Below are 17,396 nucleotides of genomic sequence, written 5' to 3'. Positions count from 1 at the left end.
GGTAGAGACAAAGGATCTCCACAGCAACCTGGCTAGTGAGAATAACCATATCAGTGAGCTCTGGGCTTGATTGAGAGCCCTTGCTTCAAGGAGTAAGGTGGAAGAGTGATTGAAGAAGAGTCCCAACATCAACCTCCACATATACTGCACAAACAGCTTGTGTGCATTCTCCCACACTTGTGCTTACACACATGCAAACACACACACACACACACACACAATGGAGGGGGTGAAAAGCTCTGAGAAGTCTACAGTGGCCTCAGCAGGATACACTGCTAGTTGACCATTCCAAAGTCTTTCCAAACCTCATTCTTTTTTTCCCAACATGTATGTGTATGTGTGTATTGTGTGTGATTGTATGGGTATACATGTACATGTATGTATGTGGAGGCCAGAGGACAACTTTAGGTGCCATCCTCAGGAACACTGTCCATCTAACCTTTGAGACAGGACCTTTTATTGGCCCGACATTCACTAAATTATGCTAGGCTAGCTGGCCGGGCAGCTCCAGGAATCTTATAGTCTCCACCTCCCCAGAACTAGGATCACAAGCATGTGCAGCCATACATGGCATCTTTAATGGGTTCTGGGTATTGAACTAGTTTTGTTTTTTTTTTTTAGTATTTTTTATTTATTATTATTTTTTATGTGTAGGAGTGTATTGCCTGCATGTATGTGAGTGAACATGTGTTGTGCAATGCCGCGGAGGTCAGAAGAGGGCTTCGGATTCCCCTGGAACTGGAGTTAAGGATGGTTTGTAGCCACCATGTGGGTGCTGGGAATCGAACCCGGGTCCTCTGCAAGAGCATTCAGTGCTCTTAACCGCTGAGCCATCTCTCCAGCCCCTGAACTTGGGCTCTTATGCTTGCAAAGCAAGTGCTTTATTGACTGAGACATTTTCCCAGTCCTCATTATTTTTGTAAAACATATTTTTATTTTTTATTTTATGTGCATGAGTGTTATGCCTGCATGTAGGTAAGTGCACCCGTGTCATGTGATGCCGCGGAGGACAGAAGAGGCTGTTGGATCCCCTGGAACTGGAGTTATGGACAGTTGTTAGCTGCCATGTGGGTGCTGGGATTTGAACCCGGGTCTTCTGCAAGAACAGTCAGTGTTCTTAACCACTGAGCCATTTCTCCAGCCCTTATGTGCATGAGTGTTATGCCTGCATGTAGGTAAGTGCACCCGTGTCATGTGATGCCGCGGAGGACAGAAGAGGCTGTTGGATCCCCTGGAACTGGAGTTATGGACAGTTGTTAGCTGCCATGTGGGTGCTGGGATTTGAACCCGGGTCTTCTGCAAGAACAGTCAGTGTTCTTAACCACTGAGCCATTTCTCCAGCCCCCATAAATTTTTTTTAATTAGTTTATTTTTATTTTCTGTATTTGAGTGTTTTGCAGATACGATTGTGTTCAGTGCCCATGGAGATCAGAAGAGGGCATTGGATTCCCCAGAACTAGAGTTACAGTTATTAGCTACATTTGGGTCCTGAGAATTGAACCCAGGTCCTCCTCAAGAGCAGCCAGTGAGTACTCTTAAGCACTGAGCTATCTCACCAGCCCTGTCCCCGTCCTCATTCTTGAAATGATGAGGAAAACCCCAGATTTCCCTACCTTCCTTGCAGCTCCAGATGGCCTTATGGCATAGTTTTGTCCAATAGGCTGTGGGGGGAAATCTGCTGAGACATTTGAGGGGAAAGATACTTTCCCCTCCTGATGTGCATGAGGACAAAAGCCTGCCCCTGCTCTTTGCTTTCCACCTTCGAGGGTGGTTCAGATACCTGGAACTGACATTTCGTGACTAGGCAAATCACAGAGTCATTCCCCAGAGCCTTGACATCATTAGGTTTCTGTAATAATGACAGTTCCCACCTACTCCTAAATGTATTGTAAGTGGTTTTCAGCAATTCTCAGACAGTTTTCCACCACTGAAGCTGAGGTGAGTCTTACAATTGTTTTTGCGAGATCTGTCTCTACCTATATACATACATGCACTTGGCTATTATTCCCCATGGCATGACTGGACAATGGAAGTCCCTGAGTGTTCAATTTTCAAATCACTTAAGAACCGCTGGAGGAAGGAATATAAGTCTTGGCTACGTAAAATGCATTCCACGGGCCTTTTCTGGAACAATTAAGGAAGTGGTAGTATGAGACCTGGCAATAATAGGTATTGGCAGCAGAGGAAAATTTGAGAAACAGCAGCTCTGTATCACCAGTGCACTACCAGAAACAGAGGAAGGTACGGCATAGCCATCAGTGATGGGCTGAGCAAAGATGTGACTCAGCAGACACTGACAGTGAAGAACGGAGGTTAGGAAGACTTTAACCCATTTGTTGTGCTTCTGAGTTGCTTTTAATTGTATTCACAAAAGCCATACCAAAAAAACAAAACAAAACAAAACACAAAAACCTGTTTCTAGCAGTGTTTTTAATAAGCAGTAAATGTAAGTGGAAAGGCACTGTGTCCTCATTTCACTGGCAATATTTTCTTTCTTAGTGGCACTTGAGCTAATGATCTTTAGACAAGGAAATATGGCCACTCTTCTCTGAGTGGATTTCAATAACCATTCCAACTCCCTGCAAACGCTCCCATTGTTGCCAGGCCTCTTCCCTGTGCTCCACACAATTCTACTTAACTCTTGGCATTGTCTGCTGGTCTGCTTCCCCTCCAGATACTTTCCTTTACTAGCGGAGCCTTGTGTCCGCCATTGTACTTGACTCACATTAGGGGTCAAGGAGTGGAAAGCATAAACACTTGACACCTATAAAGTTGCTGCTTGAGTGAAGTAGAAAAGGAGACCGCCCCACCCCACCCCACCCCACCACATCAGCCAGGGTCCTGGACCTGAAAGGGTTCTGTTGAGCAGGGCCTTGGGATGTGTCCACAAGAAATGTATGAGAAATGTCAGAGGGGTCCAGGGTCCAGGGAACAGGTGGCATATATGTGAAAGCAAAGTGTTCCAGAAGAAACTGACCTTGAACTCCCTCTGGAGAACCTGGGTCAGTAAAGAGGGGAACCAGGTGGAAAGAGAAGTACAATTCTTTTTTGGCGATCAGGTAGGTCTCATGTGGCCCAGGTTAGCCTCCAACTTGCTATGTAGCCAAGGATGGACCTTGAACTTGTTGCTCATTCCACTTCCACTTCCCAAATGTTGGGATTACAGGTATGCAATACCACACTATGCGATATTTATGTGGCACTGGGGATTGAACTCAGGGCTTTGTGCATGCTAGGCAAACTCTCTACTGACTGAACTACATTCCGTGCCCAAGAAAAGTGTGTTTGCTGGACATTTCTTAGTAATTTTTTTCACCAAACATTGCCACTTCATTCCAACCCAGAGGGAGTCTACATAATCTTGACTGTTAAGGAGATGGGGGGTCCAGTTATCTTGGGTTAATAACCATGAATGTATCTGCTCAGTGAAATTGCCTAATGAAAGGTGACAGGCTTTCCTGGGAGGCAGGGCTAGGAGTGACCTCACCCTCTTTCGTCCTTTTAGAATCTTGCACATGGATTATACATTCCTTTAGGAAGGCATTACAATTTTTTTCATCAATACCCATAGCATTTTCTCAAGATCACCTTGAGGGCCCCAATTTGTGAATGAATATAGGGTTTTCATGTTAGTGACAAATGCCATCTAGACCAAAACAACAGGGCTATTTAAAAAATGTTATTTTAAATTGTGTGTGTGTGTGTGTGTGTGTGTGTGTGTGTGTGTGTGTGTGTGTGTGGTGTGCTCACACATGAGTACAGGTGCTCGAAGAGGCCAGAAGAGGATGTCAGATACTCTGGAGCTGGAGTTACAGGCAGTTGTGAGCAACCTAATGTGGGTGCTGGGAATGGAACTTGAGAGTCCTGCAAGAACAGTACTTAACCACTGAGCTGTCTCTTTAGTTCTCTGGTTTTGTTGTCGTTTTGAGACAGGTCTCATGTAGCCCAGGATAGTTTTAGACTCACTGGGTAGCCAAGGATGACCTTGAACTCCTGATTTTCCTGCCTCCATGTCCCAAGTGCTAGGATTACTGGTGCGTACCACCATGCCTTGCTCATAAGTACATTTTTAAAAAATATTTTTTTACTTTATGTGTATGAGTGTGTTGCCTGCATGTATGTGAGTGCACTCGTGTTGTGCAATGCCACGGAGGTCAGAAGAGGGCTTTGGATTCCCCTGGAACTGGAGTTAAGGATGGTTTGTAGCCACCATGTGGGTGCTGGGAATCGAACCCGGGTCCTCTGCAAGAGCATTCAGTGCTCTTAACCGCTGAGCCATCTCTCCAGCCCCCATAAGTACATTTAAAAACAACAACAACAGCAAAATCAAAATTAAGACAGAACTGAGAGGGAAGTCACAGGCTTCCAGAAATGGAATGATTAAAGTAAAGCCCCTGGTGAGGTCCTGGAGGGACCCACCATATCATGGGGAAGGCACAACAGAACATGGATTTTCTCATCTCATCTTTCCAAGTTCCTAATGCCCACTTCGGATGACAATGAGAATAAAAGCAAAAGGTTTTAGTGAGTCAGGCAATTGACAACAAAGCCATCAGCATGACCGCATTGCCCAGGGGTAATTCAAGAAGAGTTAGTGCTTCCTCTAAACCCCATGGCATACCCAGCCCACCGACAGTTAGACTCCACAGATAAAGGTGCTCCACTGCAGGGCCAGGCAACCTCCTCCTCAGCATGCTGCATGAAGATTAGGCCTTGTTTATGACATAAAATTGGATTAACAAACAAAAAAGAAAGAGGCGAGGGTTTCTACCATGATAGCATCAATAATCAAATTTAATTCACTCTCCAGGCATTAAAGAAAGGGAGAAAAACCTAAGTAAGTTAGTCACACATTAGATACCAGATGAACACACTAACATGAGGATGACAAAATACAGCCAGTCCATATGCCTAGCATGGAGCCACACATGTCACACACAGGTGTCAGGATAGCAAGACACCTGCCTCTGATCCAGACAAGGGACTGGTGGATAGAGGTGGCTTGTGGGCCTCTTTACCCAACTGGACCGGTTTGGAATTAGTCACATCTCTCCACAGGGTTACCTGCCCATCTCTGAGGTCCAAAGATGAGACAAAATGAAAGAGTCGAGCCACCTGATAAAGGGTAAAATTGGGGAAAAAGCCATGGGCAGCAGGTCAACAACAATGTTGAAGAAGTCATGCAGTCTTTGCTTCTTTCCTTTACTCCCTCCCTTACTCGTTCAGCCCAAGTGTTTGTTTATTCACTCACAACAAATGTTGATGGAATGCTCAGTGAAGTCCTGCAGAGGAACAAGATGAGTGTTGTGTGGTTTCTGCTTCCAAGAATCTCATGGCCAACCTGGGTGCTGAGCAGCACCATCCTCTGAGCAGAGCAACTGCCGTCTTCACAAGACTAGTTGCGTTTGCTTGCAAAAGCTCATCACAGCTGGGCTTGTTGGCTATTGACATTCCCTCAGAGAAGAAGGAGGTTGGGAGTGTCATTGGACCCTCATCTGAGTATCCAGCCACTCTCCCTAGCTGTATGGAATTCTGCCTAATTGCACATGGCCTCAGTGCCTCAGGGAGGGGCTAGAATATATAGACCAGGGAAGGGGCACCATCTATGCAGCCATAGGAAAGCCACTGTCCATGCCTGATGCAGACCTTCCAGTGCTGTTCCTTCCTTTAGGGTCACCCATGCTCCTGCGCATAACCCCTCACCCATACTCTGTAAGTATGTCTAATAAACTTATTGGTTACCTAGGGTGAACTTTGGTGTAATCAACCTTGGTTTGTCGTTAGGACCTTATGAGGAGGGGGTACATGTTGCTTAGTCCCCTCCTCCCTAGAAAGTTCTTGGAACATTGGGGCAATCCAGACAGAACTGCACATAAGACAACAAATAACTAAGATGACAGAATGTGTTCAAAGTGGAAGGACCGCTCTGTTGCTTAACTCTTGGTGGTGGCTGCACATGTGAGCTCACAGCTGTGCAAGGTGTGGGCTAAAGCATCTGAAGGGCAGGTGAGTGAACTGAGTACTTTGCTGAAGACTTTGGAGTAGAGAGTAAGGTTGAAAACAAAGGAATGTTAAGATAAGAACATTCTAAGCCGGGTGTGGTGGTGCACACCTTTAATACCACACTTGGGAGGCAGAGGCAGGTGAATCTCTATGAGTTCAAGACCAGCCTGGTCTACATAGTGAGTTCCAGGTCAGCTGGGGCTACAGGGAGACCCTGTTTTAAAAAGACAAAAAAAAAAAGTGAGATGGTTCTAGAAACACTTTGTGAACTATGCTGAGAACTGGCTGCAGTATCTTTCTCTCCTGTTTTTCTCTTCAGTTTGCAGCTAGGGACAGGGATGTCTGGGATAAAGACTATTTCCAGGCCTCTGTTCTGGGAAGTGCCCATCATGAGAAACAATAGGCAAAAATCAAACCATCTGGTGAGTCAGATTTCACAGGGCCATCCTGATCATCTGAATCATGGCATCCCCAGGAGACAGGGTTTCAGGACCTTCCAAACACAGAGCCATCAAGACAGTTGTTCAGCTGGGAGCTTGCCTGGTCTATGCATTCTTCAGAGCAAGTGCTCTACCTGCTGAGCATCTCCCATCTCTCTCCCACCTTTCTGATGCTGACAAAATCACCCTCCTCTCAGGTATCCAGGCCTCAAATCATAGTCATCTCTTCTAGTCTTAACCACTGAACATTCCTTCCTTCTTCCCCCTCTTCTGCCCTCCTAGCATGGAGTGCTGCAGTAGCTACACAGTGGTTGATTACTTTTTCCCTTTCTGTTTGAGGCCTACACAGTCCAACCCCAGTCTCAGCCTTGCAGTCTCATCTGTCTTTCCATCTCTTCTGGTATGATACCTACAGGACCACTTTCTAATCATTTTAGAAATAGCAACATGCACTATTTTTAAAGGCAAAATTGAGACTAAAATGAATGAATGAATAAGAAAAGATAATTTTCTTTCTCAGTGAAAGGAAAATTCACTATTCAGATAGTAGGCTGTTGCCAAAGCTTTGGCTGTCCCTTGGTGATCATTGATCATAATTGCAGGCAGAGTTGCTAGAACTAAGTCATGAAAGTAGATGGAGTTCATGGTGTAGAAGTAGGGCTGGCACAGGGGGAGGATGAAGACACAAGAGCCACTGCATGAGTGCTGCTACAGGCAAGAGTTTCCAGCTCTGCTTTCCTGTAAGCTTTATAAACAGAACCCAGAAGACTCTGTAAGTGAGTCACGGGAGTGTCCCATCAAAGCCAGAGCGGCTCCAGGTGAAGGAGTGGAGACGAGGCCAAGGAGAGCCCAAGCGTGCTCACAGAGGGTAGCTGCCCAACAACTTATCATTGTTTCTAGCTGTTTTCTAACCTAGAAACAAAGGAAAGAAGACAGCCCTTGTCTCAAGAGGCTAGTGATCTAAGGGCTAGAAAGATAACTCCACGGTGAAGAGCAGGTACTGCCTTTGCAAAGGGCCCAAATTTGGTCCCAAGCACCCACATCAGGCAGTTCATAACTGCCTGCCTGTAACTCTAGTTCCTGGGGATCTGATGCCTGTGGCCTCTGAGGGCACCAGCACTCACAAGCACATACCCACACATAGATACACACATACACATAATTAAAAATAAATCTTAACAAAGAAGCTAGTAATCTAATAGGGAAACACGAGGTTCTTGGGAGGCAGGGGACACACACACACACACACACACACACACACACACACACACACCTCTCAAAACCACCTGAGAGAGAATCTTTAATAATTTGAAACCTCTCTCTCTCTCTCTCTCTCTCTCTCTCTCTCTCACACACACACACACACACACACACACACACACACACACACACCTGAAAACCACCTGAGAGAGAATCTTTAATTCATGGAACGCAAATTTTATTTAGAGCAGCTCTCCCCACTAGGTGACTTTAATAATAGGATTCATACCATTAGGAATGTTGCAGAGGCAGGATCTTCATGGGAACTGAAATAACATTGTTTTTAGGTTAAGTGATGAGCTCAAAGAAAGCTCAGTTTAACAAGTTTGAGAATGAGCAGGTAGAAGAGACCTAGAGCGGTGTTCAAATTTCAAGGGGAGCAGGGTGCTCTGGAGGCCTGTGCTTGTAAAACTTGTTCAGCTGTTCTCTCTGAGGTCTCCCTTTCATGTGAGAATGGGTTTTGCTGCACAAATGAATTTCAAGAGCATTGCTTTTGTTGTTTTTGTTTTTTTTTTAAATAGAAAATTTCAATTCTAGTCTTTAAAAGGCTTGGTATTCACTTTTCCCTCTGGGTGGAATCATGGACTATGAAACAGGAAATAGCAGAGCAAAGCCAGCCAAGACCAGGACACTTGGAGGGTGCACCATTTGCTGGGCACAGAGATGGAGGCCTTGGAGAAAATGGGGAGGACAGGGGCAAATTGCGTTGGGAAGAAATTTCCCATGTCTAATTTTTTTTTTTGGTTTTAATTTCCTAGTTTTAAGATAAAGTACTAGCATTAATGAGATTTTATATTTGTATAATGATAAGATTTGCAAACTAAAAAATTTTTACATTTATTCATTTTGTGTGTATGTGTGTGCATATACTTGCATGTGCCTCAGCAGACACGTGGAAGTCAGAGCACGACTTTTGGCAGTCCATTCTGTCCTCTCACCATGTGGGTTCTGGGGGCTGAACTCAGATTGTCACTTGGTGGCAAGTGCCTTTACTCACTGAGCAATCTTGCTGGCCCAGGTTTATAGTTTAAATTTTTTAAAAATTTTATGTATATGAGTGTTTTTCCTGCATGTATGTAAGTGCACTGTGTGTGCAGTATCCACAGAGGTCAGAAGAGGGTGTTGGATACCCTGGAACTGGAGTTATGCATGACTGTTAGCCACTATGTGAATGTTGGAAACCAAACACAGGTCCTCTGCAAGAGCTGCCGGTGCTCTTAACCTGAGTCATCTCTCCAGCCCCTATAGTTTTTTCATACTTCATAATGATGGGAAAAAAAATCTCACAAATATTTTATCAGGGGAGAGGCTCAGAACTCAATATTATTCTTAAAAGGATTAATATTAATATGGTCAAACGATCCTTCATGCTTCCATTTTAGCTCTGTACTATCTAGGGAGTCATCAAAAGATGGACTTTTAAAAAGAGTATTAGGAGAATCAACAACTGAATGCATCACCTGGTAGAGGAATTTGTCCTGTGTGCACTAGTGTCTTGGTCCACATACAGGTTAGTATGCCTTGTAGTAGCCTGTACCCTTTAGATTTGTATACATTAGCTCTGATGCCTACACAATGACAGGTCAGCCAAGGATGACCTTCTCCCATCATTAGGTGACACAAGTGTATTTCTCAACTGGCATTAAGTTTTAGGGAACACATACATACACACACACACACACACACACACACATACACACACACACAATGACACACAGGTCTTCTCATTCTCAAGGTTAATGCCGTAAGGAGCTAATGAAACACACACACACACACACACACACACACACACACACACACAATGACACACAGGTCTTCTCATTCTCAAGGTTAATGCCATAAGGAGCTACCTCGGAATCCCAGTAAAAGTACAGAAATTAGCTGTTTTACCTGTGATCATCTGTGCTTTCCATGCTGGATGGAACCTCAGGCAGTGATCTATATAAGCCTTACTGCTTAAATATCATCTGGGGACCTTGTTAAAAACAGAGATCCCCAGGCCCATTGCCTGAGATTCTAATTCAGTACATCTGAGAATCTATTAAAAATCAAAACACAGGGACTGGAGAGATGGTTCAGTGGTTAAGGGCACTGACTGCTCTTAGAGAGGACCGGGGTTTGATTCCCAGCACCCACATGGCAACTAACGACCATCTGTAACTCCAGTTCCAGGGGATCTGACAACCTCTTCTGACCTCCAAGGGCAGTGCATGGGTGTACTTGCATACATGTAGACAATACACTTATATACATAAAATAAAAATAGGCCGGGTGTGGTGGTGCATGCCTTTAATCCTTTAATCCCAGCACTTGGGAGGCAGAGGCAAGCAGATCTTTGTGAGTTCAAGGCCAGCCTGGCCTACATAGTGAGTTCAGGTCAGCTGGGACTACAGGGAGACCCTGTCTCAAAAAGACAAAAAAAAAATAAGTTGAAAATAAAAATCAAAGCACAAAGCCTCTCAGGTGGTTTGGGCAAGAAAGCCAGATTTGGACCCATTAGCGAGTCATCCTCTGACACTTCCTGGTGCCATCTGCCTGGTGCTGTTTGCCCAGTGCACTTCACTGTTGCTATGGAAACCACTGATGTACACCTCAGCCTGACTGGCTTTTTGGGTTTTATTACTTTTTTTTTTTTAAATACATAACTGTTTAAAAAACTAGATGGCATTATTTTTGGAAGAGAAGATGTGCTCTTTCTCCCTGGATATTTATATATAGGGAGAAAAAGCAAAGATTCCCACAAAAGAGATTTCCCCTTTGAAAACCAAATTCAATAGAAAGTGGAAATCCATTGCTACTTAAATCCAAACGGAAGGAATTAATGAGAATTTATTGCCTGAGGCAATTTCAGACTGTCTGGAGCTTCCTTCAGGTTTTAGCTGTGGTAAGATGCCTTGCTAGAGGAGTCTTGGGCCCATGGGCTTCCCTGGAAGTTAGGGGAGTCCAGGAGAGGATAACTAGTCCAGGTAGCATCAAGGCTCTGGAGGCCTCAGCTTAAGGTACACTTGAAGGTCAACAATGAGCCTCATACATGGGGGATGAGGAGCAAGGGGATCTGTGTTCTGTCATGCTGACGATGCGCCACATTTACTCTGAATAGGGGAAAGAGAAGTACCCTCTTCCTTCAGACTTCAGAGGCAGAGATGTGGTAGACAGGGTTTCCATAATTTTGTGTTGCAAGGTTGACCTGATCAATTTAGGACTTGGGGTCTCTTTTCTGTCAGTTTAAAGATAAGCACTTAAGAGACTTGCATGATGAGTGGAAGTTTCATGGGATCCACTGCTCTTTGTAAACCCTGATAGATCTCCTCAGGATACCAGGGCAGAATTTCCTTTCCAAAGATGCTGTCTGAGATCCATCATTCAGCCAATTTCTTTTAGAACAAGATGGTCAGGAGTCCTGTGGGTACCGCTATGTGGAGTCAGACACTTCCCCACAGTTTCGTGTGAGAAGAGCTGGCCCTTGTTTTAAATAGTCCTTCCTTTTGTTCTCTTCCCCTCTCTCCTGGCTTCTGACTACAGCACTCCCGAATTTCAGACAGAAGGTACTTTTTTTTTTTTTTTTTGGTCTTTTGAGACAGGGTCTCCCTGTAGCCCCAGCTGTCCTGGAACTCACTATGTAGACCAGGCTGGCCTTGAACTCACAGAGATCTGCCTGCCTCTGCCTCCCGAGTGCTGGGATTAAAGGCATCCACCACCATGCCCGGCAAGAAGGTACTTTTTAAACAACTCGGCTTTGTGTGCTGAACCTTCTCTGAGAAATGCTCACAACATGCTTTTCCCTAGTTTGTGGCACAGGAAATCCCTGACCCAGCTAGCTGTCAGCATGTTCCATCCCACTAACCACTCAAAGCCCGTGCAGCACCAAGATCTATATTGATCATCCTCTCTAGATCCATCCATAGCTCTATCACTTCTGTCCCCAAACCCTAGCAGCACAGTCCAGGATGCATCATCTCCTTTTACCATGAAAGCTTGCCTCCCAGCTATTGTGTCTTCCAAATTGTGATATAGCTGCTGATAGTAGTCTTCTACCCTGTCTGGATCCCAGGGAAGGGAACACTAGGGAATTGTCCTGGATTTGTTTCAAGAGATGATATCTGACTGTTATAAATAGTTCAGGTATGAGTACGGTGACAAACCACACAATGGCAAAGTCGTGTGATGTGAGAAGCTAGGAAGAAACACAAGAGGACTCTTTTGAAGGAGCTAGATGGAAAAGAAGTAATGATCCTAGATCCCTCTACTGGGGTGCCCTGGGCCACATGAGCATGGAGGCTACCCACTTGCCCACTTGGTCCCCCTACCTGTACATTTTGAGTTTAGGTGACTCTCCTAGTGAACCCTGGAAAATAGCATAGATATGTTCCCCACCTCTGCTCAGGTAAGTTAGACTTTTTTACTTTTAAAGATTAATTTTATTTTTAACTATGCTCATATCTGTGCGGGGGTATGCCTGTGGAGACCAAATGAAGGGACTGGCTCCCCTGGAGCTAGAGTTACAGACATTGTGAGCCACCCTATGTGGAACCAAACTTGAGTCAATGGCAAGAGCAGAATGTACTCTTAATGCTGAATCATCTTTCCAGCCCTGGATTAGAGCCTCTTAACCTGGGATCCACAGGGAACTTTACAGGCTCTGGGAAACTGTTGATATCACATATCATGTATGTGTGCACGTACAATTGCGTATGTATGGAAGAGAGGAAGAGAATGTTTCGAGAGCAAAATTTAACATTTTTCCATATTTTCTTTTTTTAAATTTTATTATTTTTATTTTATGTGTATGAGTGTATTGCTTGCATGTATGTGAGTGCACGCATGTTGTATAATGCCGTGGAGGTCAGCAAAGGGCTTCGGATTCCCCTGGAACTAGAGTTAAGGACGGTTCATAGCTGCCATGTGAGTGCTGGGTATCGAACCTGAGTCCTCTGCAAGAGCAGTCAGTGCTCTTAACCCCTGAGCCATCTCTCCAGCCCTCCATCATATTTTCAAAGGAACTCTCAAAAGACAAGGAGCTGCTGATTGGTCTTTATCCTGTCCTATGCAAACCACACAGGTGACAAGCAGAGGCCGCCATGGTGTCAGGGCCCAGCATGGTACTGTACCTTGGAAGCAGCCATCACAGCCGCTGTGGCTGCCACATTCAAGCCCCGCTTCCCGAAGTGCACAAGGGCATCATAACTTCTATCTTTTGCTTGAACCAGGCAATCATCAATTTCCTGTCAAAGGAGAAGCAGAGGCACACTGAGTTGGCATGTTCAAATAAATCTCTTCTCTTTTCCTTCTCCTGAGTGCTGGGCTTGACAGCTACCGATGGATCAATTCTGATTTATTCTGTTTTGAGGTTTTCCTTGTTCTGAGAAAGTGGCTGGTAGCCACAGTTCATCTCAGAGTTCAGTAAGGCAACACCACAAGGCCTCAGTCTTGCTTGAAGTTCTGCACTTCAGTGCGTTTCCTTGCTTTGAGGTGAGGCAGGAGGGGTGAGCAGCCCTCCTTGCATTCCCTGGAGGGAGGCAGCAGCGAGCCCTCTGTGACCCAGCTGACTGTGGAAGTAATTCTCAGCAGACCTTAAGAGGCACTCCCTTCCCTTCAGTGGAAATGATATTGACAGCTTCAGGGGAGATGTGGGGGAGACCTAGCATTTGGGGAAAGGGAGAGAGGAAGAGTGGGATTTGATAACTAAGTCGAGAGAGATCTATTCCTCTAACTCCACCTTCTGAGATGGGAAGGGCTATGGGCTTGGCTCCTAAAGAGATTTTCATAACTGTCTACAGCCATCCACTTACTCTGTTTCCCAAAGCCTTCCTGTACTGGAAGTCCAAAGCACTCAGCTTTCAGAAACTGCAGAAATTAATATACTAGTGGGAGCCACAGACAGGGCTCTATATTATAAGTCAACTTTCCTGCTGTGACAATAACTGACAGAAACAACTTAGGGGAAGAAGGATCTATTCTGTCTCATGGTTTGAGATAGTGCTGACCATCATGGAAGGTAAGGCATGGTGGCAGGAGCCACTCCAAGCCATGGCAGCAGGACCATGTGGCAGCTGCTTATTACATGGCATGACCAGGAAAAAGAGAGTTTGGTATTCCTGAAGCAGAGGGAGATAATAAATTTCAATTCCCGCTCTAACAGCACACATGCCCAAATGATTCCAGAGCCCCCAAAAGAGCGCCACCAGCTGGGGACCAATTATTCAAACACATGAGCCTGTGGTGGACATTTCACCTTCAAAATATGAGAAGCTTCTATTTGATTTTTATAAATTCTACTATACAATCAGTTTAGAAAATAATGTAATTAATGGATTATACAATGTTAGAATCATTTAGCCCAATAATCCTGTTTTTGGGGATTTATTCTAGATAAAAGGAACTATATGCATGGTGGTGCTAAGTGCAAAATGATCCATAACAAGAAGAAACTTGAGGTAATCTCAATATCAACCAGTAAAGAAACAATTCTAACCCTGTGAGTCATTAAAAACCATGCAGATATGGATTATGGGCAAACATTTAAGATCTCAGAATGTAGTTATTCATACAATATTATATTTACCATATATATTAAAATCACAATTTTTAACCCTTTGCTTGGAGATTCATCCCTATTTATTTATTTATTTACTTATTTATTTATTTACTTATTTAGTATGTGTGCTACAAGAAGCATGTGTGGGGTGCATGCATCGTGCACACCCATGTGGAAGCCAGAGGTCAGCACTGGGTATCTTCTACTGCTCTCTGCCTTATTTTAAAAAATTCTTTTTAATTTACTGTTATTTATTTTGTGTGTGTATTGTAGGTGTGTGGGTACATGGGCTATGACATGTGAGTGGAACTCAGAACATAACCATCAGGACTCAGTTCTCTCCACTGTGTGGGTTCTAGGGATCAAATTCAGGTCTTCAGGTTTGGTGGTGGGCATCTTTACCCAATGAACCATTTCACCAGCCTTCTACCTTACTTTTTGAGATAGTTTCTCACTGAACCCGGAGCTCACCATTTTGGTTAGGCTAGCTGGCCATTGGGCCCCTGGGCTCTGCCTGACTCTGCTCACCCTCCCCCAGTACTGGCATTATAGACACATACCATCCCTGGATTTTACATGGCTGGTGATCCGAACTCATATCCTTATGCTTGCACAGCAAACACTTTACCCACTGAGCCATCTTCCTGAATACAAATCTATATTGTTTTATTACATATATATTTATTTATTTATTTAGAAACAGGATTCAATATATCTCAGGTTGTCCTGGAAGTTTCTATGTAGCTGAAGATGACCTAGAAACTTCTAATCCTCCTATCTTCACCTCCCAAGCACTGGGATTATTGGTGTGTGCCACCACAATTATTTTTTCAATATACATATTTTATTGGATTTTTGTGCATTCCATCCAATACATCTTAGTCATATTTAGGGCCCCTTCCCCTGTCTGCACTGTCCATAGCAACCCCCCCCCTTACTGGATTTCATGCATTCTATCATATATGTTAAGACTCTGCCTGGTTTTATACAGCATTGAAGACCGAATCCAGGACTCTCTACATGCTAGGCAAGCTCTTAATCAGCTGAGCTACATCCCCACGCCTCTATGTTAAGTTTTTTGGTTTGTTTGTTTGTTTCTGAGATGGAACCTCCCTAGCTTGCCTGCATGGTCTTGAACTCCTTGACTCAGTAGACCTTCCTCTCTTAGCCTTTCAGGGAGCTCAGACTAAATAAGTGTGTCACTGTGCATAGCTTAACTTTTAAAATGGTTCTATTTAAAATGTAAACAACATATGTAGAGATCTTATTTGTAGAAGGACAGGGGCTAAGTATGCTTTTTTAAAAAGGAAGTTCAGTTTGGTTAGATAATTTTTTTTAAAAGACAGGGACCCACAGTGTAGTCTTGGCTGCCTGAGACTTACTATGAAACCATCTTGGCTGGCCTGGAGCCCATGGCAAGTCACCTGCTTCTGCCTGCTGAGTATTGGGACTGGAGGCTCCATCATACCCAATCTTTGAGGAATTAAATTTTGAATTATTTCTTTCCTTTTTTAATTTATGAAAACGCTTTATAATCAATAATGATAAATAACATCTTTATATAATTTCACCACTTTTTTTTTGAGATGGTATCTCACTTTATAGCTCAGGCTGGCTAAAGCTTGTAATCCTCCTGCCTCATCCTCTTGCACGCAGGCATTTTTTTTTTTTTTGTGACAGAGTCTCCCTGCAGCCCCAGCTGGCCTGGAACTCACCATGTGGACCGGGCTTGTCTTAAACTCACAGGCATTTGTCTGCCTCTGCTGCTTGAGTGCTGGGCTTAAAGGTGTGTGCTATCGCCTGGCCCTTCACCTTCTTTTTTGAGACTGAGTCACTCACTGAACTTGGAGCTCACTGATTTGGCTAGGCTGTCTATACAGGGAGTTCTAGGGGATCTGCCTACTCACCCCCTCCCTCCCAGGGCTGGGGGCAGTTCACTGATGGCGCCATCTCCCTAGACCCAATGCTACTGATTTTATACCTTGATTTGTTTTTTGAATCCTTCAACTTTACTGTCAGTTCTAATAGTCTTTTGGTGGAATCTTTAGATTTTTCTATATATGGAACCAGATTATGTAAACAGGGATAATATGACTTCTGCTCTTCCTGTATGTATGCCATTTATTTATTTATTCATTTATTTATTTATTTACTTACTTACTTATTCATTCATTCATTTACTTATTTGTTTATTTATTATTTATTTATCTTGCCTGACTCACTGTGGCTAGGGCTTCTGATATGATGTTGAATACAAGTAGTGCAAGTGGGTAGCTTTGACTTCCTCCAGATATAAAGGCAAAATGCAAGCTTTCCCTTGATTCAGTATGAGGTTGGTTGTGGGTTTGTTACACAGAGCTATTATATAGAGGTATGTTCCTTCTACAGGTAATTAGTTGAGAGTTTTTATCATGAAGGAACACTGGATTTTATCAAATGCTTTTTTCCTGAGATAATTACCTGGTTTTTGTCCTTCGTTTTGTTGCTGTCCTATTCATAATAATTAAGATATGGAATTAACCTAGATACCCATCAATGAATGAGAAGAGAAAATGTGGTATATACACACTAGAGAAATCACTCAGCTATAAAACAGAATGATGCCCTGTGCCTGCATGTATGTAAGTGCACTTATGACATACAATGCCCAGGGAGGCCAGAGAGGGCATTGGATACTCTGGAACTGGAGTTACAGAAGGTTGTTAGACACCATGTAGGTACTGGGAATGGAACCTGGGTCCTTTGCAAGAGCAGCCAGTGCTCTTAACCATTGAGTCATTTCTTCAGCTCCCAGAAATAATTTTTAACAGGAGACTAGAACTGCGTGTAGTGGTACATACCTGCAGCCCCAGCCATGAGAGGCTAAGAAAGAAGGATTACTGTACGCTTGAGGCCAACCTGGGCTACATAGTGAGTTCAAGGCCAGCCTAGACTACAGAGTAAGACCCTATCTTAAAAAAGAGAGATGGAAAAAAATAAAATAAAAAAAGAGAGATGGGCTGATGAGATGGTTTATCAGATAAAGGTGTTTGCTACCAAGCCTGACAACTTGGATTCAAGCCCCAGGAGTCACATGGTAGAAGGAGAGACCAAACTCCATAACGTTGTCCTCTAACCTCCATATATGTCCCCCACATAAACACACAGTAAGTAAATGT

At 43.9% G+C, this 17,396-nt stretch overlaps 1 protein-coding gene across 1 annotated transcript in view; it reads right to left on the bottom strand.

The window, feature by feature from the left end:
* Window positions 1–17,396, bottom strand: part of Reep1 (receptor accessory protein 1) — a 127,552-nt gene that overhangs the window by 20,536 nt on the left and 89,620 nt on the right. The window contains exon 5 of the mRNA XM_008836737.3: window positions 12,812–12,925. Within this exon, the coding sequence (XP_008834959.1) occupies window positions 12,812–12,925 (114 nt within the window). The remainder of the gene's footprint in view (window positions 1–12,811; window positions 12,926–17,396) is intronic.

The sequence above is a fragment of the Nannospalax galili genome, unplaced genomic scaffold (assembly GCF_000622305.1).
Source record: "Nannospalax galili isolate Female #2095 unplaced genomic scaffold, S.galili_v1.0 scaffold138, whole genome shotgun sequence".
NCBI classification, from domain to species: Eukaryota; Metazoa; Chordata; class Mammalia; order Rodentia; family Spalacidae; genus Nannospalax; species Nannospalax galili.
This window is presented reverse-complemented; position numbering and strand designations above follow the sequence as displayed.